The sequence below is a fragment of the Curcuma longa genome, chromosome 2 (genome assembly GCF_044706935.1).
Source record: "Curcuma longa cultivar G26 ecotype Majalengka, Jawa Barat chromosome 2, ITB_CL_G26_1.1, whole genome shotgun sequence".
In the NCBI taxonomy this organism is placed as follows: domain Eukaryota; kingdom Viridiplantae; phylum Streptophyta; class Magnoliopsida; order Zingiberales; family Zingiberaceae; genus Curcuma; species Curcuma longa.
In genome coordinates this window covers 9,473,141-9,501,104 of record NC_133862.1, presented here as the reverse complement: position 1 = coordinate 9,501,104, position 27,964 = coordinate 9,473,141, and the positions used below count along the sequence as shown (strand labels likewise).

The 27,964-nt window shown below is 35.9% G+C and overlaps 1 protein-coding gene across 1 annotated transcript; it reads right to left on the bottom strand.

Moving 5' to 3' along the window:
• Window positions 1–4,070: 4,070 nt before the first annotated feature.
• On the bottom strand, window positions 4,071–27,229 carry LOC141818512 (DNA-directed RNA polymerase V subunit 1). Its single transcript, XM_074706001.1, is given in 21 exon segments — window positions 4,071–4,226; window positions 4,229–4,385; window positions 4,491–4,599; window positions 5,536–7,067; window positions 7,225–7,365; window positions 7,468–7,641; window positions 9,199–9,473; window positions 11,378–11,547; window positions 12,495–12,622; window positions 12,721–12,796; window positions 13,047–13,222; window positions 13,344–15,080; window positions 15,181–15,336; window positions 15,419–15,577; window positions 16,363–16,530; window positions 17,704–17,760; window positions 20,708–20,817; window positions 20,899–21,025; window positions 23,236–23,333; window positions 23,444–23,572; window positions 27,075–27,229. Coding segments are annotated over 19 exon segments (5,571 nt in total). The 5' UTR covers window positions 23,320–23,333; window positions 23,444–23,572; window positions 27,075–27,229; the 3' UTR covers window positions 4,071–4,191.
• Between the last annotated feature and the right edge of the window lie 735 nt (window positions 27,230–27,964).

Sequence of the window (27,964 nt, the reverse complement as noted above, 5' to 3'; positions counted from 1 at the left end):
AAAGTATATGACACTCATATAACGATCCATGATACTTTCTCATGGCGGGTCATTCAGTATACATTCTTCAATGCATACCCATGTGTCAACTTGATATCTCATATCCATGACTTGTGAGATCAAGTCATCATGTTGACCTACATGCTAGTCTCTACGCATTAACATTGTCCCTGAATGTTAAAACTTGACTAGGAATAGTTTAGTGCAGTGTTCTCTATATCATCTCACTATCGATTCAACCAATCGATTGATATAGATACGAACCTACTACACAAGGACGCTATTATACTTAGTTTATTTGGCACTAATACAAGTAAATAAATAACAATATGATACATAGAGTCCTTACATCCTTACCATCTCATGATTGGCTTTAGGGCTCTCACTAACACATAGTGTGCGGAGTCACACACAGAAGACCATGTTATCAGTCCCTTATAGATTATAAATAGTGTTCACAACTAAGATGGATTGGACAAACCATTGGAGTGGTTGTAGTGTAATTTGGTCTTAGTCTGTCTTGACTATAGAATTACACTAGTATACTTAGTGTGTATTGAGCTGGACCATCTGAGGATTGTTCGATTTATACTGACTATATAATCGAACTGAACCTCTGTTACTATAGATGTACATGCTCTTAATCCCGATATAATAACAAACACGTGTGCTTAATATGTACTTCTTTAATTCATCAAAGGGTGAGGTTTAGATCGATAGATCAATAGGCCCGATGAGTTGGGCAGTAATATTATGTACATGGTGTGTTATTGATTATAGAAGGAAACTGTGTCCTATAATCTAGGTTGATGATGTCCCTTGAGGAGCTCATAAGGATTATCATATAAACCCTGCAGGTGGACCTTGTCCGCATGATAATAAGGTTGAGTGGTACTACTCTTGTATTAGATGTCGATTAAATATGAGTTGTCAGTAACTCATTTAATTGACGGACATACGATATCTTAAACACAGGGAGACTAATGTACTGATAGTAAGAAGGAGCCCATATTATAATATGGGATTGGTGCGGTAGTTCGATAATAACTCTTTAGTGGTATGAGTTATTATTAATGAACTAAGGTTGTGTGTTCGGGGCGAACACGGGAAGCCTTAGCTCATCAGAAGGCCAAAACCAATTCCTCCTCTAGGTCCCTGTTGTAGCCTCTAGGAATCCTCAAGTCCACCTTGGAAGAATTCGTGAAGAAACCAGTCTTTCGAACCAATACAAGGAGTGTAATCGATCAGGTGATCGATTACACACCTTGGTAATCGATCACCTGATCGATTACCAGGTTTTCTCATACAAAGGCAGGTAATCGATCGGGTGATCGATTACCAGCCTTAATGAGAAAAAGATTACGTGAGTTAATCGATTTCTTGATCGATTAAAGGTCGCGGGTTCGAATAGGAAACTTCCGAAATCATTCCAAAAATCTCCGATTTGATTGATTAAATTATACCATATTTATGGATCAATTATACCATATTTATGGCTTAATTATACCATAAATAAGGGATGGCTAGGCTATAAAAGAAGGGCAAGGCTTGGCTTTGAACGACACACGAAAATAAGCCTTGGTGGCCAAGAGATCTCTCGGCAGCCTCTTCTTCTTCCCTTCTCACAACGAGGAAGTCTTGCTAGCCATCGGAGGGAGAATTCCGGTGGAGATATTCTCGAAGGATCGTTGCCCACACAACGTTCGAGAAGAGGAGAGGAATACAGCAGAAGATCAAGAGGTCTTCGGGTACAAACTTCGTCCTTCCGAAACGTCGGATGAAAGGTATAATTTAATGTTTTCGCTTTAATTAAATTATGCTTTTATATTGGATCCTGTAAACCAAACACAAGAGCCCAACGATCAGGCAATTTGAGATCGTTTCCGAAAAATTTTTATTCTACAAGAATCTACCGGAACGGTTTTTCAAGACTTTCCCATCAGCTATTCGTCAAACAAGCACAAAAAAATCAATCGATTGATCAGTCGACTGCTTCACTCGACTAATCTTTCTGTGAGTTTTTACAAAAGGCTTGAGTCGACTGCAAATGACCCAGTCGACTGATCGCAGTCGACTGGCAATCCAGTAGTCGACTGATGGTGCAATTTCTATAAAAGCAATCTTAAACGGCGGTCGACTACTAACCCTAGGGTTACGCCGATCCAGCCGTGATCTTCCTCTCCAAGCTTCCTCCAGCCTCCTAGAGACCAAATACTCCCTATTTCTCACTTCCTACATCCTCTATTCTCCATCTTTAAGCAAAGCTAGGGTTTTTTCATGGAGAACCAACTAAGTCAAAGGAGGTAAAATTCTAAAAATCAATCCTTTTTGGTTCTACTCTCTTAAAAATTAGTTTGTGGACTAATTTTCTTATGTTTCCTTGTCTTTGCATCATGCATTGCATTACTCTTAGAGTTAGGCAAAAGCATGTAGCACACAAACCTTCTAGGAGACTAATTCCTCATAGGAGTGAAAATGCACCACAACATCCAAACCCATCACATTTTGAGACCACCCTAGAACCTAGATTCTACTCTTCAGCGGCTCAAAACATGTTTGAAACCACTGATTTTAATCTTATGGATGTTCGGTTCCTCAACAAATCCGAGCCCACAGGGACGCGGACAAACGGAGAGGCTTATTCAAAGCCATCGAGGAAGAGTAATCACTTCGAAGGAATCGAAAAACAGAAAAGCACGGTCGCAGATTCTCGCTTTAACATGCCGATTGCCACATTCCATAAATATACATAAGACTGAAAACATCACCTTTGAATCAGATGATACCGCCAACGAGAATAAACCACAAGCAATCTTACAAACCTACAGGAGAATAAATGCAGCAAACCGGATCAAGAAACCGTATCAATCCTGGAGATCAAAAGATTTGAGAACAAGAAATCGAAGGCGCGAAGGGGAAAGAACTCCGATTAAAGAGGCCCAAACCACGCCCTTCTCTCGCCGCTGCTGCTCCGCTTCTATCGCGCACCTTTCGTCGACGTGCGGCCTTTGCTTTTTTGCCATTTTAGGGTTAAGATTCCAGGTCGCAGACAAGCCCCTCCATGGATTCGAACAGCGTCGGAACCAAAGCGAGAGAGAAGCAAGCAAACCAACACTGTCGTTTGTCTTTTTATATATAAAAAGAAGAAAATTATAAAAAACAACATTATTAATAATTCTTTCTAAATTTGGAAACGTCCTACTGGTTACACCTACGCTGTCTGAAAATTTGGAGACGAGAAACGCAAAAACACGAAAACAAAAAGCGACAATAGTTAAAGTTTTCAATTTTTGAAAACGTTGAAGACCCAGCGCCGCTCGCCGGAGGGGCCAGAGGAAGATGACAGGGATTTAGGCTTCCGACAGCGCTTCTTCGGTTTGTACTTCTTCATTGGCAGCAGCAACGTCAACGGCGGCAAGGGGTGGTCGTAAAGGAGGAAGCTTTTCTCAGTGGCGCCGACAGAGAGGCCATATATGAGGCATGAGAGAGAGGAGGAGACGGACGAGGATGAGTACAAGGAGGCGGAAGAGGCGGATGAGGATAAGTCGACAAAGGGGAGCGGGCCGGACATGAACTAGTCATTTCTTGTAAATTTCCACGGATGAAAACGTTTCAGAAATGGAGACGGTAATGTTGTCGCCGTTTCCAGACAGCGTAGCGTAGGATTACACATTTAAGGATGTAATTGCCCTCGGCGACGTTGATAACATTAAATTAAAATAAAATAAAATAGAATATTGACTTAAATTAGCTTTACAATACTAATTAAAAGAGGTGTTGTTTACAAGGTGAGAAGTGCTAGCAAACATCCCCCAGAGCCCAGTCAAATAGCGACGGGAATCATATGAAAACACCTTGTTGCAAAAGTGCCCGAGTGGTATTCAACAGATACAGGACCTGTGTGGGTGTTTGGCTGTGGCTTGGCTCCAGAAGAAAATCGATTGCACCTTTGTCAATAATGAAGAATGAATGAACTATTCGCAAAAAAGATGCCTGCTATTATGATCCATGCAACCTGCATTAAAACTGGCATTCAGAATGGGCAGATGACGATATGATCCTATAGTCTATTTGCAATAATTTACATTCTCTAGTTAGATGTTTAACAAAGATCTGAACTTGTTAGGAACACGGCAGAGCACTATATATACAAGGAATTTAGAGCAGCACGAGGCTTGAGAAATTCAATTGCTAGGGCAGCTGCTGACTGTTGTCTTCTGCTTGGGCCGCTTAAAATACTTCTGGCAGAACGACTCTCCGTGCTCGGAGAAGGTTAGCTTGACATAATTCTCCATGCATTTAATATAGGAGAAGTCGGCTTTAGTACCATCGCGTGACACGGCAAATAAACACCTTGTGTCTTGATATGTACCATGTTTGTCGACCTATCAATGGCAAAGCACACTTTTAATGACCATGCATCTAGTTAAATTGGCAACAAATAGTACCCTGTAGCTTTTTATTAGAATCCTAGAGTCAGCATTACTTACCATGATATAGTCGAGTTGATCAGCGACCTTTGATTGCTTATCAGGATGATATGAAAAAACACTCTCCAAAATGAACTTCTGGTCATCATCAGACAGTCGATCACCATCACTGAACTCATGGATAATAGACAAGAGAAAATTAGAAAATAAGAACCAAAAGTCTCTATCCACAATATTGAAAATGTCAAAAAATGAGGGAGCAATAAATTTAAGGGAAGACTACTTTCAAGCAATAATAAAAATACACCTGCTAATAAATCTAAGACCATATCGAAAATGATGTCTTTATGTTCCATATATTTAGACTTCATTGAACAGAAAACAACAAAATATTTACATTATATATTATGCAAAAGATTTTGTTTTTTCTTGCCATTCAACATGCATGAAGAGAGAGAGGTAAAAACGAAAATGCAGAACCAGACACAATTCAGACCACAGTGCAATAATGAACTAAGAGAGGACCTTAAGACTCATGGAATATATAAGCAATCAATGTCCATGAAACAGAGCTCAACTACTTGTGTGATTAAGTGTAGAATTATGTTGTGAGAAATGGTGAAAGCAAGTCATGAATCTGTTTGTTGTTAGATCATGGGCAACAAGAGGTGACTTGTGAATGGCCACAATCATGGTCATCAATTAACTTAGGGTGCAAATTCAATTTTGTCATTTCGGCTGCTGATCCATCGACATGTCTACACACACATTGGTACATAAAAAGGTTGTTATAGCAAATGTAATTTCGCTAGTGTCTCTTTTTCTAATTGAGTAAAGAAGTTCACCAATGCAAAGACTCCTAAGAATGCCAGAAAGGCTCATTTATTTATTATATTTTCTTTTATAGGCACTTAGATATATCATTCAACAGCTCTCACTTTTATGCATTTACTATAACATAGCAGTACAAACACAAAACCATGAGACCAGGGACAGGCCACAGGCAGGGAGAATAATATACTTTGATTTTATCAAGTTGTAAAGATATGAAACCACTCAATTGACTCAGACACCAAAAGACAAATATATATAATACTCTATTTACCTGGAATCTCGCAAAATTCTCTTTATTATCTGCATAATTGGTTCCACTTCGACGAGAATCTTTTCCTCCTCGGTTGAAAGAGATTCGAATGCTCGTCTTGAAGTGGATGGCTTATTTGGGTTCCAGACTTTTCTGGAATCTGGAGTTCCTGGTGGTTTTCCACCATATTTTTTCTGGTTTCTTCTGCCAGCAGCAGTTGCAGAACCCCAACCACCAGAATTCCAAGTTTGATTTCCACTATCAAAATTGTTTAATGTGGAACTGGCATTGTTATTTCTCTGGCTGTTTGAATCTTCAATAGGCTTGTGAATCCATGGGTTTTCCATATCCCGGGTTAGATTGCCACTCTGCGGCTTGTCAAAATCTTGGTTTGCCTTGGAGTCCCATGTGTTGTTATTTGACTGGCTGTTGCAAGTCCATGGGTTTTCCATTTCCTTGATTAAATTGCCACTCTGGTGGTTGTTACAGTCTTGAGTTGCATTTGAGTTCCATGGGTTGTTATTCCACTGGTTGTTCGAATCTTCAGTTAGTTTGCAAGTCCATGGAATCTCCGCATTCCTGGCTGAACTGCCACTCTGCTGGTCAAAATCTTGGGTTGCATTGGAGTTCCATGGATTGTTATTCAACTGGTTGTTCAAATCTTCAGTTGGCTTGCAAGTCCATGGGTTCTCCAAGTTCCCGGTTGAATTGCCACTCTGCTGGTTGTTAAAATCTTGGGTTGCATTAGAGTTCCATGATTTGTCCCTCTCATTATAAAATTTTCCATTCTGCACACTGTTCAAATCCTTATCAAATTTGGTTTCAGAGCCCCAAGTAGTTGCTTTTGGACGTTTAGCAGCATCCCGGCCATTTTTCCAAGAGTTATTATCTCTAGCACCCACAACCTGTGGTTCTTTAGAACTTTTGGAGTCCAAAGTCCCAGGCAAAGAGAATGCATCTTCATTAGAATTGCCTTTGGGCCTCCCGCTACTATTCTTCCAAACAGATGTTCCTTCTTTCTCTTCCGAATTTTTGGTCACCTTTTCATTCCAAATATCTCCACCACTTGATTTAACAGATTGAGTTTCCCATGAAGCAATATTTTTGTCTGTACCTTTCCCCCATGCATTAGGCTCAACTGATTGTGAATCCTTATTTCCCCAAGATCCCACAGTGACTTGTCCCATGTGATTGGAATCCCAACTAGACCAGGCATTTGTTTCTGCCAATTTGCCACTGTCTTGCCTACTTTCCCATCCTTGCCAATTGCCTGATTTTTCTCCAAAATCTGAAGCAAAGTCTCGACAAGAGTTCTCAATTTTCCTATTTTCCTGGTTTAGATTTTTCTTAAAGCTGTATTCAACCTCATAATTTTCCTCAAAAGTCATATGGCCATTAGCTGCAGGTGATAAACAAACGTCTTCCATTTCCTGGTCTTCGATGATGTCATCAACATCCGCAAGACATACGCCAGTTGCCTCTCCACTTAATGTGGGATTTAACATCTCAAGGAAGTCGTATACTCCTTTACCAATATCCTTATGCATTGCCGTCTATAACAACAGGAAAGTATGAGTTTGTGCAGTCATAAATCAAGAAATATGTTGTATCATCTAAAATAAAAGGAAAGCATGAATTTGTGCAGTCATAGGTCAATAGATACTTGTAACTTAATTAGGTCAACATAATTATGTGAATGGAAAAAATAACCTGATTTTTATCCCATAGTATCTGGAATGGTGCACCAGTACCAATAGCCACCTTTTTGCCCCATGAACAAGATGAAACCACACTGGTTAAAGAATCAGTCTGACATTTTTCAGCAGCTGTTTCAAAGCATTTCATAGGTGTCTGCAAGACAAAAAAGGAAATTCAATGTCATAATGTGGTAAAATTGGCAAAATTTGGTGTACTTAACAAACCAAGAGTTCGATATACCAAAAAGGTACTTACAAATAAAGTGGCAGCAGTGAATGGTATTTGAACTTTGAAAGAACGAAAGAGTGCTTTATAACCACCAGTGTTGAATCCAACAAGATTTCCAGTGCATGTTATGCTGTTTGCTACCAGAAGTAGGTGTTCTTTCATCACACCTTTTGAAACCATCCTAATTGATCTTGACAACCGCTGTACAAATGGTCAATCATCATTAATTCTGCAATTCCACTAGAAGCATTAACCAATATCAATGATGAAAAGGAATATCACTAAATTTAAGAAAATTAGAAATGGAACTGATAGAAGTCTGCACCTATATCGTCAGCAAATTCTCAAGGAAGAATCATGTAAAGACATGCAAACCAATATAATTGGGTAAATTCATTAATAGCAAATAAACTATCTGGTATGTCCTTCAACATTTTTTATAGCATTCTCATCCTTAAACTTTTAGCTTGACACAATCAGTTCCCTTTATCTATCTTGGCTAAATTCGATTGAAAAATGCTGACAAGGAGATATAAATGCCTGCATATATGGTACAGCACCAGTCAATTCCACTTTGCCCAACTATCTGTAGACTGAACCATAATACTGAATTATCAATTTAATCCTGATAATAATTCATATCCTTAAAATATGTGCTATGATCCAGGAAATAGGGTGACACTCATTCACTGATAACATTCAACAGTCTTATTGTTTACCTCTTCCTCAGAATGAAAACATCTGCAAAAATGCAGCTTCTTTACAGAGAATCTGAAATAGGTGGTTCAACAGACTATTGTTTACCTCTTCCCCAGGACCTTTTAAGATCTTTTGGATTCATTATTGAGATAGCCTACCCATCACATCAGTAAATTGGGAATCACAATTAGTTTCCTTTTTCATTCTTTGTAAAACAATAGCTTCCACAGTATGTGTGGCTGAGATTGATAAGGAATGTTAAGAAATGACTTATAACATGACCAAGTTTAGCAACAACCACTGAAACAAGCTACAAAGTAAGGTTTAAAATCACAAGCCGTGCTGAAATTTCGATCTTTAACTGAAACGATACTATTTTTAGTATCGTGCCGATATTTCGATGTATGATGCCGGTAATAGATTGGAGTTTGAAGAAGGAAGGAGATGAAGCACAGGAAGAAAATATTGTCTATGCCAAGTATAATTTTAAATTTTGTACCATGCAAGACGAAACAGTCGAAATATATCATTTCGATAAATTATTAGAACTTGATACCATTCAACAGAGACAATGTATCCTTTACTTTATCTCCTTCCTCCACCAACCTTTAATCTATCACTGACACCATGCATTGGAGCATCGACACAATGTTAAAGATTGAAATGACACAGCACAGATTTTAAGCCTTGATGTCGAGTGGTATAGAGTTTTGATGATTTATCAGAATGGTACGTTTTGACTGTTTCACTCGGCACAGTACAAGATTTCAAACTACTAATGAATATCCTCTTCATCCTTTTCCCACCACCTATTTTCAATGAATATCATCACATCACACCTGATCTCATTTAACTTCTTGTAAATTGTGTGAATATAACATTAAGGCCAGGTAGACTTTGGTAATATGAATAAGTGGCAACAGATAGGCAGTATAATAATAAATGAATTATTAACTAATTTTAGATAATGTTTTCTATAATGTACTTAGTCCAAATCCATAATATATATATTGAAGCCTAAGCCCTTATATGTAACTAAGATCAAGAACAATATTATACCTTAACTGCTTGGTCAAAAGCACAAGAAATGCCAAGAAGCTCCCGATTTTGCTGAATTCCGTAAGGACAAGATCGACTTGTATCTATAAGATGCATCACAGGTAGGCAAGCATCCATTAACATCCTCCATGCATCACCATTTTCTCGAACTGCTTCTTTCTCGAGAACAATTTCAAGGCCTAATTCACCCTTTAAGGTTTTACATGAGTTAGCCGCCCAAGAAGTTGCATCTGGTTCTATCCATACAATCTTTGCTTCAAAAACTCTAGGATCACCTGATATAAAAGAGAAGTTAAAAGCAAAGAAATATAAAAGCATTAGAAATATATTACCAGTTAAAATAGGTTGATTTTGCAGCTAGCTACAATTAAACTAGGCTAGATATGTAATAAACTTTACCCAGAGGAAACATCTTTTACACTGCCCAGATGTCCAGGGCAACAAATGGTCAAGCCCACTTGCAGAACACCACCAACTCTTGCAAGTATCAAATACTCTACCGACACATTCATTCATCAAAAACTAGTCATGCACTCATGCTTCAGTACAAAACCATATGGATATCACACCACAGATGGCTCAGACATGTTCAGCGGTCATTTTTCAACTACCAACACAACTATCACATATGGTCAACATCGTATATTAAGAATTATCATCAACACACCATCTTTCAACTTCAATCATATGTAACTCCATGACGATTGACTAACAGATACATCCAATTTTAGTTACTGCCTCCACGAACCACAACTTGAAACAACTGATATCATGAATCAAAAAATAACAGCTACCAAACAAACCTTCAATGTAAAAACTATTTTTAACTCCACATAATGACCCATGGACACATATAATGCATAGGCAATTCTGTCACACAAAAAATTATTCTGATGCAAATCTTAACGACGCCATGAATTATCAGTAACTCAAAAATCTTTCCAAAAGGTGAAGCAAATAACCCTGCACATACAACTTTTTCACATTAAATATATTTTAACCTTAAGAAGCTCATGAAATGATACCACTTCTGGCTTAACATGACTGGACAATTATAAATCCAAGCATACACACAACTCTCTACCATCTACATGGTATTAACATGATTTTTATATGGATACTTCCTATCACTTTCCATCATGAATAAAAAAAACAACTATCAACTCCATGGGCCAATTACTCTGTCTGTCTTTACTCTTTAGCAAGAAAACACTAGCAGTAAAATTACATTGACACGGATCTCTCGCATCACACCACCAACAAGCTATTGATAGAACTCTAAACATCATTAATCACATCAATTAAAAGGCTTATGCAAGAAGCCACAAATTACTTGAATAACATAGTCCAACAAAAGAGCTTAAACTTGATGAATAGAAATATTGCAGAATTCTTGATGCAATATTTACTCAGAAGGTTCTATTTAAATAAAGAAAGATGTGCCTAGTTTAATGGAATATGAAAAATAATGTCACATTGTATTCCTTGCATTGACAATTAGTGTGTTCTTCATTTAATTCTCAGAAACACACTCTGAATAGGCATGTGAAAATTTTGGAAAAGGTAAGAAAAAAATACACTTATTAAGTGTTTCGAATTAAATGGGAGATGAACTTCATTGCAAGTTCTCTGTTCTTAGAAGAAAAATAGTGAACAAGAAAGCTAAATTAAGCTTCAACATTGGCAATTTCAATTAGATTCAAATGTTTACTTCCTTTTTTCTAAAATCCCCCAAATACAGTTACAAACTGATTTGCTACAGTAACTTTTTAATGTTGTAATTCTAGAATTGTAGAAATTTATAGTCAACAGAAACAATGCACACAAACACAGATGTTAGAAACTCCAAATTCCTGAATTTTCCTCTTATTTAATAAGTGTAGAACAATAAATCAAAGGATCAGTTGTTTTTCATGTATTCACATTAAAAGAATAGAATTCAGCAGTAGATTTCTTATGGATACTTCACTCGATCTATTAGTTCTATGCATATGAGTTTCAACAAAGAATGATAACTAAAGCTCAAGAAGCATCAACAATTAAGCATTGGATTTAGGCTCTAAATGAAAGATATCAAAGAGGAAATGTATTTAGTAATGGAAGTATATTCAACCACACAATATTTACAAAATATAGTTGATGTCATAATTAGTGGTTCATTAGAATGAAGTCTGCACACCTTTAACAATTGTATCCAACAATATAGGACATATAACCTTGGCCATGACATGTATTGCACACTCAAGAGATTCATCATTTTGAGCAGCATTAGTATCAGAGAAAGTGAACTGCAAGCAAGAAAAATGACAAAGGTCCCCATCATGTGGCTGCTTGAAGCTGCAACATTCACTACATCAAAGCAGAAGTATGAAAAAAATTAAGGAACTTGAGATTACAAAGAAAGATCTTTTACTATTTAATGAACAGTTAATTAGATGTATAACTGCTTATATCTTCACCTTTACATTTGGTTTAAATTGTGCACACTAAAAAAATCAACAATATCTCAATCACGGAAATACAATTCTGTAATGACAACTGAAGGCTTAATTTTATATTAAAAAATAACAATAATGCTTGCTGGAGTTAAGATTTCTATTGGGCAACATAAGGCTAGAGGAAACATGTTTATATAACAAAATGATTGAGCAAAGCCAGATTGTATGACATTATTGACATGTCAAGATCATTGGAAATGTATATAACAAAACAATTGAGCAAAGCCAGATTCTATGACATTCTTGGCATGTCAAGATCGTTGGAAATGTTAATAGTATAATTATTTACAAGCATCTATACAAACAAGCATTTAAAAAATTCATTATAAAGTGGTTTTTCCAAATTTTCAAAAGGACTTGAGGACAAATTAAATGTGTAGTGAGAATGTCCTTTAGCAGTTGAGACTTGTAAGTAGTAGACGTGTTTATTTACAGTACATACTTGACAAAAAAGGAATCTTTTGCATCATGTCGAAGTAAACAGAAACATAAGAATGAATATTCCAACAATTGCTTCGCAAAAGTGGTGCAGCAATTAACAATGACAAGAAATAGCATCTTCTGAAGATTCAATTAAAAAAATGTATCCATTAAGACACACATGAACAAAAGTGATACCTAAAAATTAAAACAAATATGGATACTAAGCACAAAACAGATAAGAATTGAGCATTTGAGTCAAATTACTTGAGCTTTCTGTCATAGTTGAGTAAAATAAATCTTAAACAAAACTGCCCAGTGGTCTGGTGTTGTAAAGAGTTTGAAACAAAATTACTTCTGTAAAGGAGAACTTCTCACCAAACCGACAGAACAACCCTCTTAATGAATTGGGAGAGCTGTCCTTTCTTTTTTGCATATTTAAACAAAACATCTTGGCACTTCCCAAGTATATCATCAGTATTTTGGTTGAACAGTTTTAATTGCGTCTGTCAAAGAGAAGCAAACATATCCTTAGAACAATCATTTTATCATACTACTTACAAATCAGCTAGAATCAAAAGATACATGAACAACTTTAACAAACCTTGTCAAGATGAACATGACCAATAAGGCCTGAAGTTGTCCCTGAACTATTAGGCAAATCTATTTGCTTTCTATATCTGAACAACAAAGCTGAAGTTAATAACAAAAGGAAAACCATTTTATATAAATCAATAAAAAAATGCAACTAAATGCTAAAGGAATAGTACAAAATAGTTTATTTGCCCGATTCACAATTATAAACCATTAAATTTATCAGCATGCAACTGAAGAGTGAAAGCGAGAATTGAAAGAATTCATAATAATTAGACAACGAAATGTAAGGAACTGAGAAGGATGAAAAATCTGTGGCCAAGCATGAGTACATACTCAATAGAGAAGTCGCGAGCCCAATCCTTTAAACAGACCTTTTTCAAGCAATTGAAAACAGCATATACTGCCTTTTCCTTGCAGAATCTCTTCCGGCAGTAACAATCATTCAAGTACAAGACCACTCGGCGATCTGAATCAGCGTTTTTATAGCCAGTCTTACAAAGAAGAATTTCCTGTATGATGCCAAAAAGGAGATAAAATTTATTGAAAATTATATATATTATTTCCGGAACGAGCATCTGGCCCACAGATAAAAATGACCTTTGTTACATGAAAAACACATCTGACTTGTACCTTCATAAGTTCCCATGAAGAGTTGTTACTTTGAGATGAATCAAGAACAGCCTTGTATGCAGGGTTTGATATAGCTGTAGCAGCCAAGACTCCAACTGGTTCACCAGGGGGTGCTGTAGTCAAAGAATCAACAACTTCATCATCCAAATACTTGATTTGGACAATGGAACCAGTGCATACATTTCTAATAGTGCCATCATAGCAAATGATGACATCTCGAAGAATCGCCATAAGGTTCTTAAACAAGGTTCCAGGTTCTGTCAATCCTCTAGATGAACGAACAATGATTTCTCTCGTGGATATTGCATGGACCAACTCTTCAAAAGGATATAAACCATGAAAAAAGGAACTTTTAACTAGGCCATATGCTTCAGATGGACAATCAAGTTCGCTAAAGGAATGTTTACTCACAAAAGTTGCAAAGCAATCATCAACCAAAGCCTTCGAATAATATTTTCCTTGATCAAAAAGCTGAAGCCCTAAAAATCCAATTTGTTCGACCACTTTGACAATTGCTGAGTCACTCTTTGCATCGATCAAACTACCCAAGGCTGAAAACTTTAATAGAAAATCTACTACTGGAGATTTCAAGCTTTTGAGGTATTTTTCAAATTGTAAATGCACTAGCTCATTGTATCCTGATCTTAACTGACCAAGTATGAAGCAATTTTTCTGTATGCTTCCTCTAATCTCTTCAATAATGGCTGTCTGAAAATAAAAATCTTTCAAACTAATGCTAAAGCCTTCCATAAACAAAACCTCCATCAGTAATGGCTGTATATAATTGAAGAAATTGAGTACATCCTTAGGGCCCTTTGAGCGATAGATTGAAGTTGGAATATCAGTTAGCAGTGACTGCACAATGTCCCTACTAGAATCAAATTTCAAAAATTCACTTTGATATATGGTATAGTTATCCCCACAACTGTTCAGGTGAGATGGCAAAACATTCTGTAAAATTTGAAGAAATGTCCAACATGGGCCATGATTATTAGCTTTGATTACTGCAGGTGATGGCAGTACGGGTGGTTCAAACATAGCCAACTGCTGTGCCACTGCCTTCTGTATGAAACTCAAGTTCGATACCAACTTCAGAGCCAACAGAGAATCATGAACCAACTGCAAGTTCATATTTCCAGAATGTGAACTCAACAGTTGTTTTTCCACGCTAAACAGTTCTGCAACTTCAGCTTTTGCAGAAAGGGACTGTGGGTAGAAAATATGAATGCAATCGCCATCAAAATCTGCTCCAAGAGGAGCACATATAAGGGGATTAATCTTAACAGTATGATCCTCATGAACATAAACATGAAAAGCCTGTAATGAGTGTTTATGAGTGCTAGGCGGTCGATTAATAAAAACTATATCCCCATCTACAATTTGGCGATTTATAATCTGACCAACCTTAAGACTTGTATGCCCCTTTGATCCTAAAGAAATTGCATAAGTTGAGGAACCATCTTTGTAAGTTATACATAATCTCTTGTCAACTATGTTTTGCAAATGATTAATATTGTATTCCGTTACCCGTTCCTCAAATGTAATCCTTTTCGCTATTTCAGACGGCAAACCAATCACATCAACTCCAATATATGGATCTCCTGTAATCACACAGCGCGAAGAAAAGCCTGACCCTTTACTTATAAACAATGTTCTTATCTTCTCCAGCCATTGCTTTGGGGGCAATTGGGTTGACTCATTGCTTTGGACAAATCTGCTTTTGATGTCGTTAGGTGCCTATAAAATACCAACAGTAAAGTAACTGTGATAACAGTAAAATGCGCATATGTGATAAACCTAGAACTAGAGGCAAGTTTTTTTTACAACTACAGCTCACCTTGGTAGTCCCTCTGAGATGAATATACTGTGTAATCGACAATTGTAAATCATTTGACTCAACTTCATGTGATTCAAAATTTGGGGGCCCAGATCTTGACCTTTTGATGAGCTCAATCTTATTGAGAACCTTCTTAAGAAGGGACTTAGATATGTCCTACAAGAGAGAAAGAAAAATGATATTATCCAAGAATAACAACTAAATTATTTTCACAAATGTCTTATAAAGAAAAACTTACAGAGGACATAACACATTTCCCATCAGTAATTTCAGGAACACAGAGGCAATTTGGAGGGACTGGAAGATGTTGCATAATAAAACCTCTTTGAAGGAAGTATCCCTTTCCAGCCAGTGCCTTTTTGGTTTCTTCTGGAATCTGTTTCAAAATATTAAGGACCTGGAAAACAGTAAAAATATAATTAATATTTTTTTTCTTCAGTACATTACTAGTGACTCCTCATGATCTATAGCAACTACGCACAACTTCCACATTCCACAGTGACAAAGGATGATAATGTATCCAAAAGAAAAAAAAGAAGAAAGATAACATTCAGTTCTCTTTAAAAAAGAAGGATTTTTCAGCATTTTTCTATAAGGAAAAGACGCACTTTAAATATTTTTTGAATATGTAAGGAAAATTATGTGTTAATGAAGCAAGCACGACAAGATCAGTCATGAAAATGGAAATTATTTTCTTAAGCTTCTTTTAAACTATAGGCCTAGCATAACTTCAGTATTCTAATTTTCTTTTCACTTTGAGAAATTCAGAAAGTTTAAAGTTTTAATCTTTTCATATGATATAAAAAAGTTATAGATGGGCCCAAAATATGATCAACCAAAACCCATCAGCAATATACATGTGATTTAGATACTGATGATAGCCATAGTGACCTCAGACAAAAGCATATGCATTTCACATGATCAACAAATGTTTGCATGCGCACATACACAAGTGGGTCTAAAACGGCTTGATGATAATGAAAATGATCACAATGATGATGATGATGGTGGCACAGAATACATTTGCATACATGTATCTGTACACGTGCTGTTTCAGCCGGACTAGAATCAAGCTAAATAAAGTTGTTGAACATAAGTGAGACTTCAGAAAACTGGCACCAAGAACCTTCATCAAAATATGCCGGTACATTTAATATGTGCAAAAAACATAAACTCTTTCACCTCATATGGAAGCAATGGTCGACAGAAGGTCCCACCATAATGACAACCAAATCTGTCTAAAAAATTCCAGAAAGTTTCTCGCATGTTTGTCCTAGATGATACTGTCAGTTGTAAGAAAATGGCACCATCTCTCGTCTTTGCTTCTTTGACAGAAATAAGAGGTAGATCCTGAAAGAAAAAATCACTACCATGATGAGGAATAAGTAATCTGGCATGTAAATATTTCAGCAAAAAAACAGTGTATTTTGTGTCTTTCTTAGATGTGAAAAGCAAATAGAAAACAATCACTGCAAGCATATTATAACAAAAAAAGTCACATTAAAAAACACTTTACTATTAGTTAGCAACTAAACCAGCCAGGAGTTGCAATGACGTCAAGCATCTCAAAATTCAAGGCAAGGAAATAATAATCTCAGTAGAGATAACAGATACGTACATTAACAACAATCAACCATAAAAACCTTACATTGACAACAACAAGATAGCCTATGCATCTTTTTCAGAACTATAAACAAACAGCTAAAATATTTACATAATATTGCATATATACCAAGGTAACATTTGGCTCATAATGTAAACAGATCTTTGTATCAGAATTTGAAATCTAGTGCAATCAAAACAGAATAAATATATCAACATATTGATTAATATACAAAATATTTCAAATATACCAAGGTAACATTAGGTTCATAAGTCAAACAAATATCCATATCAGAGTTTGAAATCTGATAGAACCAAAACAGATTAAACCTGTCAACTCAATGTACCATATGATTGAAATCTCAACAGAATTATTAAATTTATTTTCTTGAAATAACAAATAAAAAAAAGTAAAATATTGTTTGGAATGACTTAAATTATTTGGTTTTTGATATTAGTTCCTTTCTGTTCAAATTTATATTTTTAGAATGTATCTATTGCTAGGATGCTAGAAAATGGGCATCTAACTCATCATCTCCCCAACTTTCGTCGCATTTCAACATTTGATAATCATGGATTAACATCTAGGTTATTATTGCCATTCTTGAAGTACCCATCCTTAAAGCATTTTGCTTTGGAAAGAGGTTACATAAACCATGGTAGAGCAGTTAGCTAGCGTGTTTGCAAATCAATCAATTGAAGTATTGCAGTAAAAAAAGCAGAATAATTGCATAGAACATCAGATTCAAGAGTGAAATAAATACAGAGGCTCAAAAAACAACATAAATTCAGACAAAAAGTTGAGAGTCTATAACGAAAATTTGAGGTTGAATTAAATCTATAATTAGTCAGTTTAAAGAATTTTAAAAGAAAGAACAATAAATAAGAAACACAACATATGAAAGCAATTTCCAATATTACCCGGCAATAAAAGCAGGAGATGCTAGAGACTTTGCCCTTCACTACACCTTGCCGGACCTGAACATTCATGAGTAGATAAAGAAAATATGGATCAAGGAAAATCACAGATTATTCAAGCCAAAAAGGTAAAAGATGTCATAAAAGTCAAAATAGTGTTGATGAATCAGGGCACCAAATTAACTAGACAAAGATATTTAGTTATGTCAATGGATGCTACTTTCAGGTATAGGAACAAAAGATGACACCTAATATTTAGTTTGGATAGGATAGGATATTATGATACTCTACTTTCAGCTAGTAACAAAAAATATTTACATAACATTTGTCAATCTTTTGTTTGCACATTTACTTGAGATGTTATTACAAACTTAGAATTTAAGACAAAATGGTTTTAAATGCTTCTTCAAAAGAATCACTTCCAAAATATAGTGCAGTGCTATAAAAGTAAATGATATGGTTCAGTATGCATGGATCATCAAAACAAACAAGGAATGATGAGTTCAATCAGATATCATGAATTCTAACAATTTCTAAAGGTGCAAACGTTAATATTTAAATCAGGTGTTGTTCCAAAAAAATGGCTACATAAAATATTGAAGCAGATATCTATAGGAATGAGCAAGTAGCCTCTTTAAACATTTTCTTATCAGATTGACAATACTGTCCAGATCAGAAAATAAGTCTATCTAGAGATTTTTGACGTTTTCCCCTCATTTGTAACATGGTTTTGATGCCTTGGGCACAGTCTATCTCCACATGAGACAGTTATCTCCATCTCACAATTATGAAAAGATGTCATGTTTATTGGTTGTGGGTAACTAGCGTTCAGAGGACCAAAATACACATATTCTTGTAGTTGTTTCTTCACTGCTAAAAGATATAAGGCATCCCAAACTCAACTATATCTTCACTCCCACATCATTTTCCAACTCGGATCATCTCCTTGTCCCAATCTTGTGTTTTGTTGCATTTGAGAGTCACAAACACAACTTTCAACACTATGTTTGCATCATCTTCTAAACATGAATGTGTTTGTAATTTTTCTCAGCAATCTCTTCCTCTCTAGAATTATTTTCCTTTATCTGGTTCTTCCCAGGCACCTTCACCAGTGGCATCTATAAAGGGTGGTCCAACCTTGAGGCCTTTTCCCCATCATTATTCCCACAAATACCACATCTTCCGCTGCAGAAACTTGCTTCAGTGACTTTTCTGATCTTGCCCAAATTTATCAACAGATCTAAAGTAATCTCTAATGTTGCTTGATGAGATGCTGTAGACATAGTAGCAGAGGTTTACACCCTTCTCGAAACCTGCTCCTTCTATGTTCCATTGCAACGTCTGCAATGCTCTCTGCTCTCGGCCAATACTAGAGAAGAATGACCCAGTTTAAGCAAAGTTATAAGAATGATCGTGGCAATGAGCCTTCAAGTAATAGAGCCACTAGTAGCATGCCTATGCTTATTCTGATTGCAAGCTCCACAAAGTGCTTCATTCTATTCTTAGTTCATGTAGATATTATATCGCTTGTTTGAAAGAGGCATACCACAGCATCAAATCTTAGATTCAATATAAAGGAGCTTCCAAGCATATATCTAGTAACATTTACCCTTTCTCTATAATCTTACAATAACGTCTTAGCTGACGAGTCGCTATCATCGACAAAGGGCATTGGCCATGCTATTCCTACTATATTTTTATCATTTTCTTCTTTCCTTCATATATTGAGTTTCTTTTGAATTTAAATGTATATCTGTAAGCAAATGTAGGTCCATGAATTGCTTCATTATCACCAGTATTTACTGTACGTCTATATAGGATTTATGGACTAGAAAGATGAATAGTACAAAGCATACCTCATAGAATATTCTAATTAATTGTGGCGCACATTCATTCACTTGAATAGCTAAGTCCTTTCCTCTCGAATATATAGTAGCTTGGAACTTCAAGTTAAGTTTGAAGAATCTAGAAAAGATGGTTCTTGATTTGTTGAGTGCCATACCAACCAGTGACATACTTTTGATCCTTGTTCCAATACGAGTCAATATTTGTGCATCCACACCTTTTCCATTAGTTCACTTTGATATTTGGGGTCTAATTCATTCCACTTCAAGAATTTCAAGTGTTTGTCATAATTATGGATGATTATTATTCCATGGCGTGCTTTACTCAATAAAAGAACAGTACAAAATATCTGTTTAATGTCAACATCCACATAAGAAGTAAAAAAAACAAAAAATATAGTACTTAGTCCAATCTTTCCATCTTTCTCTACTGAAGATAATCTCCATTATTTATATCCTTCTCATAAAGCACAACAAAGGTGCTTTGAAAACGAAAAATAGACACTTGGTTAAGACTGCATGAAAAACATTGCATCATATGAAAAATCCTCAACAATTTTAAGATATAGTTTTCATGTCAATTTATCAATAAACTACATGCCCTCTTGGTCAACTTCACCTTTCTATTTTCTTTCTTTGTAATGTAAAAATTTTATGTTATCCTAAAGCAAGAAAACTTGTCACCAAAGTCTACTGAATATATATTTCTTGATATTCTAGTCTGCATAAGGGGTGCCCTTGTGATTCTCCTGAGTTATATGGTATTTTAGTTTCATGTCATTATGACATTATATGGGTCCACCCACTTTCCACCTAGCATACAACGTTAGATTGAATAACTAAGGTACTTTTTTCCTTATTACATTGTCTACTAAGGTATTCTTTATCCTTATTACATTGTCTGTTCCACCATCTTCTACAATCAACTAAAATGAAAATCACAACCATTATGAACTGACAACAAATGATGATCTAAGTAGGTAACAAATGTTCCTCAAGATTTTTTTGCCCTACCATTCTATGTGAGCAGACGTGCAAGTGCAATTCAAAGAAATGGGAAAACCACAAGGTTTGAGAACTGGCATACTGTAGGTAACAAGCAAGTAAAATTACCAAAAAACAATTAGTTAGACAATTGAAAGTTCTAGGATTGACTTGGGTACCTTCTTCACCCGCAGGCACTTCAAGCAGATCATGCTTAAAATATCTTTTAATTCACTCACATGAGAAGGATGATATATAGGTACAGGCAATTCAATGTGGCCAAAATGACCTAACAAAAAGAATATCATTACTATCAAAGCTACCTGTGTTAATCAACAATAGGAAAAAGAAATAGATTGCAAATGTAGACCTTCACAATTTCCAATTTCAGCCGTTCCACATGATTCACATCTACCAGATTCCAATGGCAAGCCAAGAAAAGGATTTGCAAGCTGAGATGGATGTGAAATGGGACACTCGTTTATGGAATATGTCATCTGCCATGCAAGAGAGATATTATGTATCAAATGTTTTACAAGTTACAACAGTATCTAAGATCCTGAAATATATCAACCCACAAAATTCTATCTAACACATGATATACGTATAATGACAATACAAGCAAACAGAGATCATAAGTACTAGTAAGAACAGAATTAGTTTATATTAGGAATCCAAAAGGTACAAAAATTAACTTATGAACAGTTAGCTTAGTTAACGGATTGAACCTTCTCAAGAAAAAGAACATGGCAATTCATCGACCATTATATTTTACAAACATTCTGAGTCACGTAAATAACATTCTAGTTTGGTAGTTGTATCAACATAAGATAATCAAATATATCAACAAAGATATCCACAAGGATACATGAACTTACCATAGTCATTAAGGTGCTACTGTCAACAAGAACTAAAAGAAGAATGTTAAAATTGTATGATAATTGTAGCCTTCAATTGATAGCATACTATATTCAATTCCACTAACATAATTAGATAAAATTCATGAAATTTTTGAAGCACGTCTAGGTATATGCACGCCATAAAAGACCGCATAATTAACAGGAAAGCAAAGGATTTCCCTGTATAACTGAATTAAGGAACATATAGCTAAAATGAAAAGAAAAACAATGCCAGTTAACATGACCACAGAAGCCTTATCTCTCATAGAACAGGATAAGAGAAAGTTTCATTGAAATGTGATGCATTGGGATTGTAATATGAAAATAGGAATTCAATTTTTGTTATGGTTGTAGTTCATTTTAAAGGTCATCCTCCTCCACCAAATGGGGGCTTGCTCTTGAATAAAAAGTATACGGGTCCTAACCTTCAGCCTCCTCCTTTCGTTTTTTTTCCTTTTTTTTTAAAGAAAAACATTTCTTTCCAAGATTAAATTTGTAATTAGGAAGAAGAAAGAAAGAATTTAGAGAAAGCATAATCTAAATAAAATCCCAAGTTAAATTTTCAAAATAAATAGCTTAAATGATTGGTAGCTTACCAATGATTTGTCAATCAATGAAATGGTAAAATTAATTATTTTGATAAATATATTTCTGGTTAGTAATAGTGAATGATCGAAAAAGTTCTCTACTAGTTTCTTAAACAAGTATCAGTGAATGTTGACATATAAACTTCTCTTTCTCAATTTTGTTTCTTCTAAATATTTAAAATTTATTTCTAAACAAAAACTCTAGGTTTGCAACAAGTAAGCTCAAAGTCTCTCTCTCTCTCTCTCTTTTGCATTAGTATGAGATAAACTCACTGATCAAATACAAGTGCATGATATTTGCAAACATTATTGTGCCAAATAATGAGAGTCTGAAGAGATTAAATTCAAACCTTGAATTGTGAAAACAAATTTTTTAAAAATGACATCATAACAGAATTGTAGGTTAAGTAAAACTAAAACTGAACCCATAAAATGTGGTTTCATATGGAAAGAAACAAAAGAATGATTAAGATTGACAGACATGAAATTTCTAGTTAAGATTTCTTGGTCTATCCTTCAACAAAAAGAGGAACTAAAAATATCACTAATAAGGAAAAGTGTGTCTGAGACCGAAGAGGACCTTCTGGTATCTTGTGTCATAATTGCCATAAGCTATGGATCAAGAGAAGGGAGATCAAAGGTATCTCCAGTCGATCAAACAAATACCGATTAATGGACTTAAACATTATTACTGATATAGCCTTGCATAGATCAACAAGGGATAAGGTATGAAACCAATCCCATATAGTTGGTGATGATGGTGGTGGCGGTTTCTAAACAAAGACTTGGCCCTTCAATGCAACTGAGGTCTTCATTAACTGGCTAGATGTGATACAAGATACATTTATTAAGGAATGTATAAAGAACGAACTAATACAACAATAAGGCATGTGTGACATCAAGTATAGAACGATATGCTAGATCTAGAAAGATACTTCTGTGCAAAACTGGATGAAAATGAATAAGTTTGTGCAAGAGCTTCAATGTTCCAAAAGAAACTGTTAACTATAAATATAATGCTCAGGACCTTGGTTGTCATTGTACCAAAAGGGGAAAAAAGAGAATGATGTTATGGTGTAGCATTGGCACTGGCAAAGGTGGTGAGGGGTAAGCATATAAAGATAAGCCCAATTTATGCAACTATATTTTTTGATGCTGGAGAAAATTATAGACAGATTTTGCAACAGATAACAAGAGACAACATAGCACATAATTACTTACAATCTCCTCTGTCGTTGATATGCTGAATTTGATGTTGCAGACAGATCCATCTAGCACAAGCGGAGAGGATAATTTATTCTCCATTTTGCTAATGATTCCTGTGACAGCATCAAATTCACAAGCAAATATCACAGCCAGGCAAACAGAAAAGCAGTTCATTTAAATAAATTACATAACCAGAACAAGTAATATCTTAGCATAGACTTACAATAACGGGTTGTAGAACCTCAGATGGTATTGCAAATATTGCTTTGCACAGAGTTGTCACATGGATAACCAAAATTGGACTCCACCTAGATCTTTGACTCTAGAAGTCAGCTTAGCAACCAAAAACAAGCTGCGTCAAGATGAGATGTTGTAAATTTGAATTCATCGGCCAGGTTTGTGTAAAGTTTAAAGGGATAATATATAGTTAAGAACACAGATTTTTCAGGCTCTCATAAAACATTTAATAATATAATATTCCATGTAGAATCAAATCATAACACATAGTTATTACCTCCAATAATCAACTGGAGTGAATTCTAATTCATTGGCTAGGTTTGTCTAAAATTGAAGCGCCAGAATATTAAACAGTTTTTATATAGTTAAATAAAACATACTTTTGAGGCTCTGATATAATTAACAACATCATACTTCATGTTGGATAAAATCACAACACATATAAATATTACCTCTAATAACTCTAATGCTCCCCATTCGAGTTGTAGCACAAATCTTAATCAATGTTATTTTATTAAAATAGAAAGTTTAAAAGGGCAGTTTGATGCACAAAGCTCCTATCAACGCAGGGTCTTGCGAATGGGTCAAACCACATTGGATCTATTGTACGCAATCTTATCTTGCATTTTGCAAAAGGCTGATCCGCGACTCAAACCTATAACCTCAAGGTCATATGACAGCAACTTTACCGATGCGCCAAGACTCCCTTTCATAAAATAGAAAGTTTACAAACAAAAATAAATGTAACAGTTATTAGGCATTTGACAAAGAAAAAAAATGTCAACCCAATACTTGTGCAAGTTAAAAGACATTGATGAAGAAACATTCTGGATTGATTTACAAAGGAGTTGACGATTGAATTGATGAAGACATGAGCTAATTTAGTGTTCAATGAGTAAAATAATCACATACCTTAACTCTTCCTCATGCTAAAGGTATGCACGCCAAGATTAGAAGGTTTGCAAAAAAGAAGTGACAGGCCAATATCATGAGAAAATGAGGAGAAGATGTCAGAGAGCACAGATGAGATTGACTAAAGTTCTAAGGTACATTTGCGCAGACGAAAAATACTGAAAACTGGGGGCAGCCCGGTGCACGAAGCTCCCGCCATGCGGGGTCCGGGGAAAGGATCCATTGTACGCAGCCTTACCTTGCCTTTGGCAAGAGGCTGTTTCCAGGATTTGAATCCGTGACCTCTAGGTCACATGGCAGCAACCTTACCGTTGCTCCAAGGCTCCCCTTCTACTGAAAACTGGAAAAGAGAAAAAAATTAACCTATCTTTTGAACTTGCAAATGACTCAATAAGGGTGGGTGTTGAAGAAATCAGTAATATTATTGTTTCCACATCAACCAAAAGAAGAAATGCTTGGAGGAGACTGTCTTTAGTTGTTTTACTCTGAGAGAAGTGAGAAGATGTCAAGAAAGACACTGATTCCAACATAAGAGAGATGTTGGAAGAAACAAAATAATAGTAATCTCATCTTAATTCATGAAGCAAGATAAAGAATATGTCTAACTAATACAATTTATGACAAAAATTTTGTTGAAATTAAAATTGTAAAATATAATATATGTTAGCATTTTCATTTTATTGCATTCTCTCTGAAACCAGCAAAGAACAGTAACAAGGATGATCTTGGTGTAGGAGAAACCCCAACAGCATGCAGGAGTACAAATGATAAGTACAACCAAGAAGATGAGCACCCACATGTGACCTATCAGGAGGAAGCAAATGACGGGAGCATCTAGCGATGCAAGGATTAATGTCAACGTGAGATCTAGAGGCATCAGGATGTCGTTCAAGGAAGATTTAGAACATGGTTTTAAAGACAATACTACCTGCTGATGGGCATGTGAAAAAAGTTCCACCAGAAACCGAGTACCAAGAATTCAAAAGAGTGAGGACTAGAGTCTTATTGTTTTGCAACAAGGCTTCTGTGATGGGACTTTACAAAGAACCAAAGATGGATCTTCTACCTCTTCTCCTCCTCCAGGTCTTCTTCCTCTTCTCTTCCTTCTCCTCCTCCTCAATTCCATCACCTCCTCGATGCCTTTGGCCCAATGGGTCAGCATGCCTAGCATGGCACTAATAATGAATTATTTCAGTTGATAGCCAAGCCTCTACTTGGATTGGAGACACTCACCACACAACCAACATAGTATATCACCTAAAACTGCTTCACAAAAGCACTGGTCCCCACACCACAATCAACCAAATCAGTCCATGGAACCTTCTCAAATTGGTGATTGATGTCATGGTGTGTCACTAGTGAATGAAGAACAACGGCGATAGATGTTGATGGAGAGGATAACAAAATTAGAAGAGTGCCTATAAATAGAGTGTGAAAAGGGAAACATTAGGACCGACAAGATACAGACAGAAAAGGGAAAGTTGAAAACAAAATCTGGAACAAAGTGTGAGAGGGACATCACATTAGAGGAACAAAAGACACTGTATATTTTCATAATAGAGAGAAAGGAAGTTCAATCATCATATGAAACTCACAGCCCCTCTGACATCAACTGTAGTTGACGGTCAAGTCTGATATCAGGTTGAGAGAAAAACAGTGTGTTGTATTTAGATAATGAAAGAGAAGATTACATTGATATTTACATTATCTTGACATGCACTTACTAATTTAATCTCTAATGTGGGATCATTGAAACATTTACGTATAATAATTATCTGATTTTCTCTTATAACTCCAAAAGTCTCATCTTAAATTAGTAGAGAAACTACAAGAATCTCTTGTATCAACGAGTCATTGAACCAATCACATAGTTGAAGCACCAATTTCCACAAGCAATTTGAAGACAGCCAGATTTAAAGTTGTGTTGGAATGGATGGAGAACAATCAAACAAAAATCATCGATCCCACTAATTTAAGAGCCAAATAGAAGGGATCAATAGTTGAAGGAGGTCTTAAATAAAGGAAAACACCTTACCTTCTAGATCAAATTGTCTCTTTAACGGTGGATAAGTAGGTGGAAAGCCTCCTTTGTCTACAGAGATTTAAATAGAACCAAAGTAGGCAACTAAAAGAAACATCAGCAGTTTGGTCCGCTACATACTCAGGCATTATCCATCCAATTCTTGAAGGAATAAAGTCTTAATTTCTTCATTGACTGGTTGATAGTAAGAATGCATTGAGTAGATGGCAAGTCAAATATAGTTACATGTCCTGGCAACAAAAAACTAGGTAGACAACTTAACAAAACAAACTTTCGGCCAGTTTGATCTACCAACTAATGAGGTGCTCTCCTGGTGCTGCCTAAAATGTAGCTTCGTGCAATAATTATTTAGAAATTAGAACCCTGTTAAACAAATGGTCCTAATTATTTTAAGACGAGAAATAATAAAAGGCAAGCACGAAGCAAGAACAGTCAAGAAGCAAAATAAACAAAATGCAACCATCTGTAGACAACAATCGTACATTAGAATGCATCAGCAACTAAATAACCCATGGCATGCAAGTTCAATATAGACCTTTTGCTAATGCATTGGATTTGATAACGCAGCAGCAACACTACTGTCTGTATTAGGCCCGACAACTCGAAGCTTTTAGTCAACAAAAAAGGAAGCTCTCAGTGGATGATAATACAGAAAATGTGATACCAGATCTCCGCTAGCCGAAACGCGAATGATTGAAATGCCGGCGAATTGAGGCTTCTCGACGCCTTTCCTCTTCTCTTCCGCGACTGAAGAAAACAAAGGGAAAAGGAGGGGAAAACGTGAGAGTGCAGGACGCCAAACCCTAATCCGTCGCCGTTTCTCCGCCTCCTGTCTGTCGAGGGAGACAGAGATGCTCTTTCTAATTAAACCTCGAACCCGCAGAAACGCTGAAACGACGAGAGGGAGAGGGGAAAAACCCTGCGAGTGGACCTAAAAATCTCACCTCTTCCTCCAAGAGGTGAGAGAGAGAGGGGCGGTGACTCCAGAAGGGCGCGGTTGAAGCGAAGCTATCGATCACCTCCCGGTGACGCCACTTCGCCCGAGTACGGAAAGCCGAGCCGAAGGGTTAGATGCCATTTCAATTTTGCCCAATTTAGCAACCGATGCAAAATGGCACCTCGACCCGTGGGGAGAGCAAGCGGTGCCTAGCCGCTGTGTCGCTCATGGGACAGGATTGTGACGTGATATTTGTGCACGGCTTTGTAGTAGATCCGGAAAAAAAAAAGAGTGGGTCCGGCTTGCCACGTCGGCTCGCCTGGCGGAGACGACGAGGCCTGGTTCGGTCCCTTGGGTGGGTATTTTTTATACAGTAATATAAAAAATAAATATTTATGAATAAATTTGATTTTTTTTAATTTAATAATAATTATTTTCATTTAATATATTATAACATTAATTAAATAAATAAATTTAAATAATTTATTAATTAAATAAATAAGTTTGAATATGCTAATTATAATTTGTTAATTTCATGAATAAAAATTAGGAAGTATTCAAATTTATAAATTATATTTATCAATAAAATTTTTATTAATATGGTAAATAAATAATCA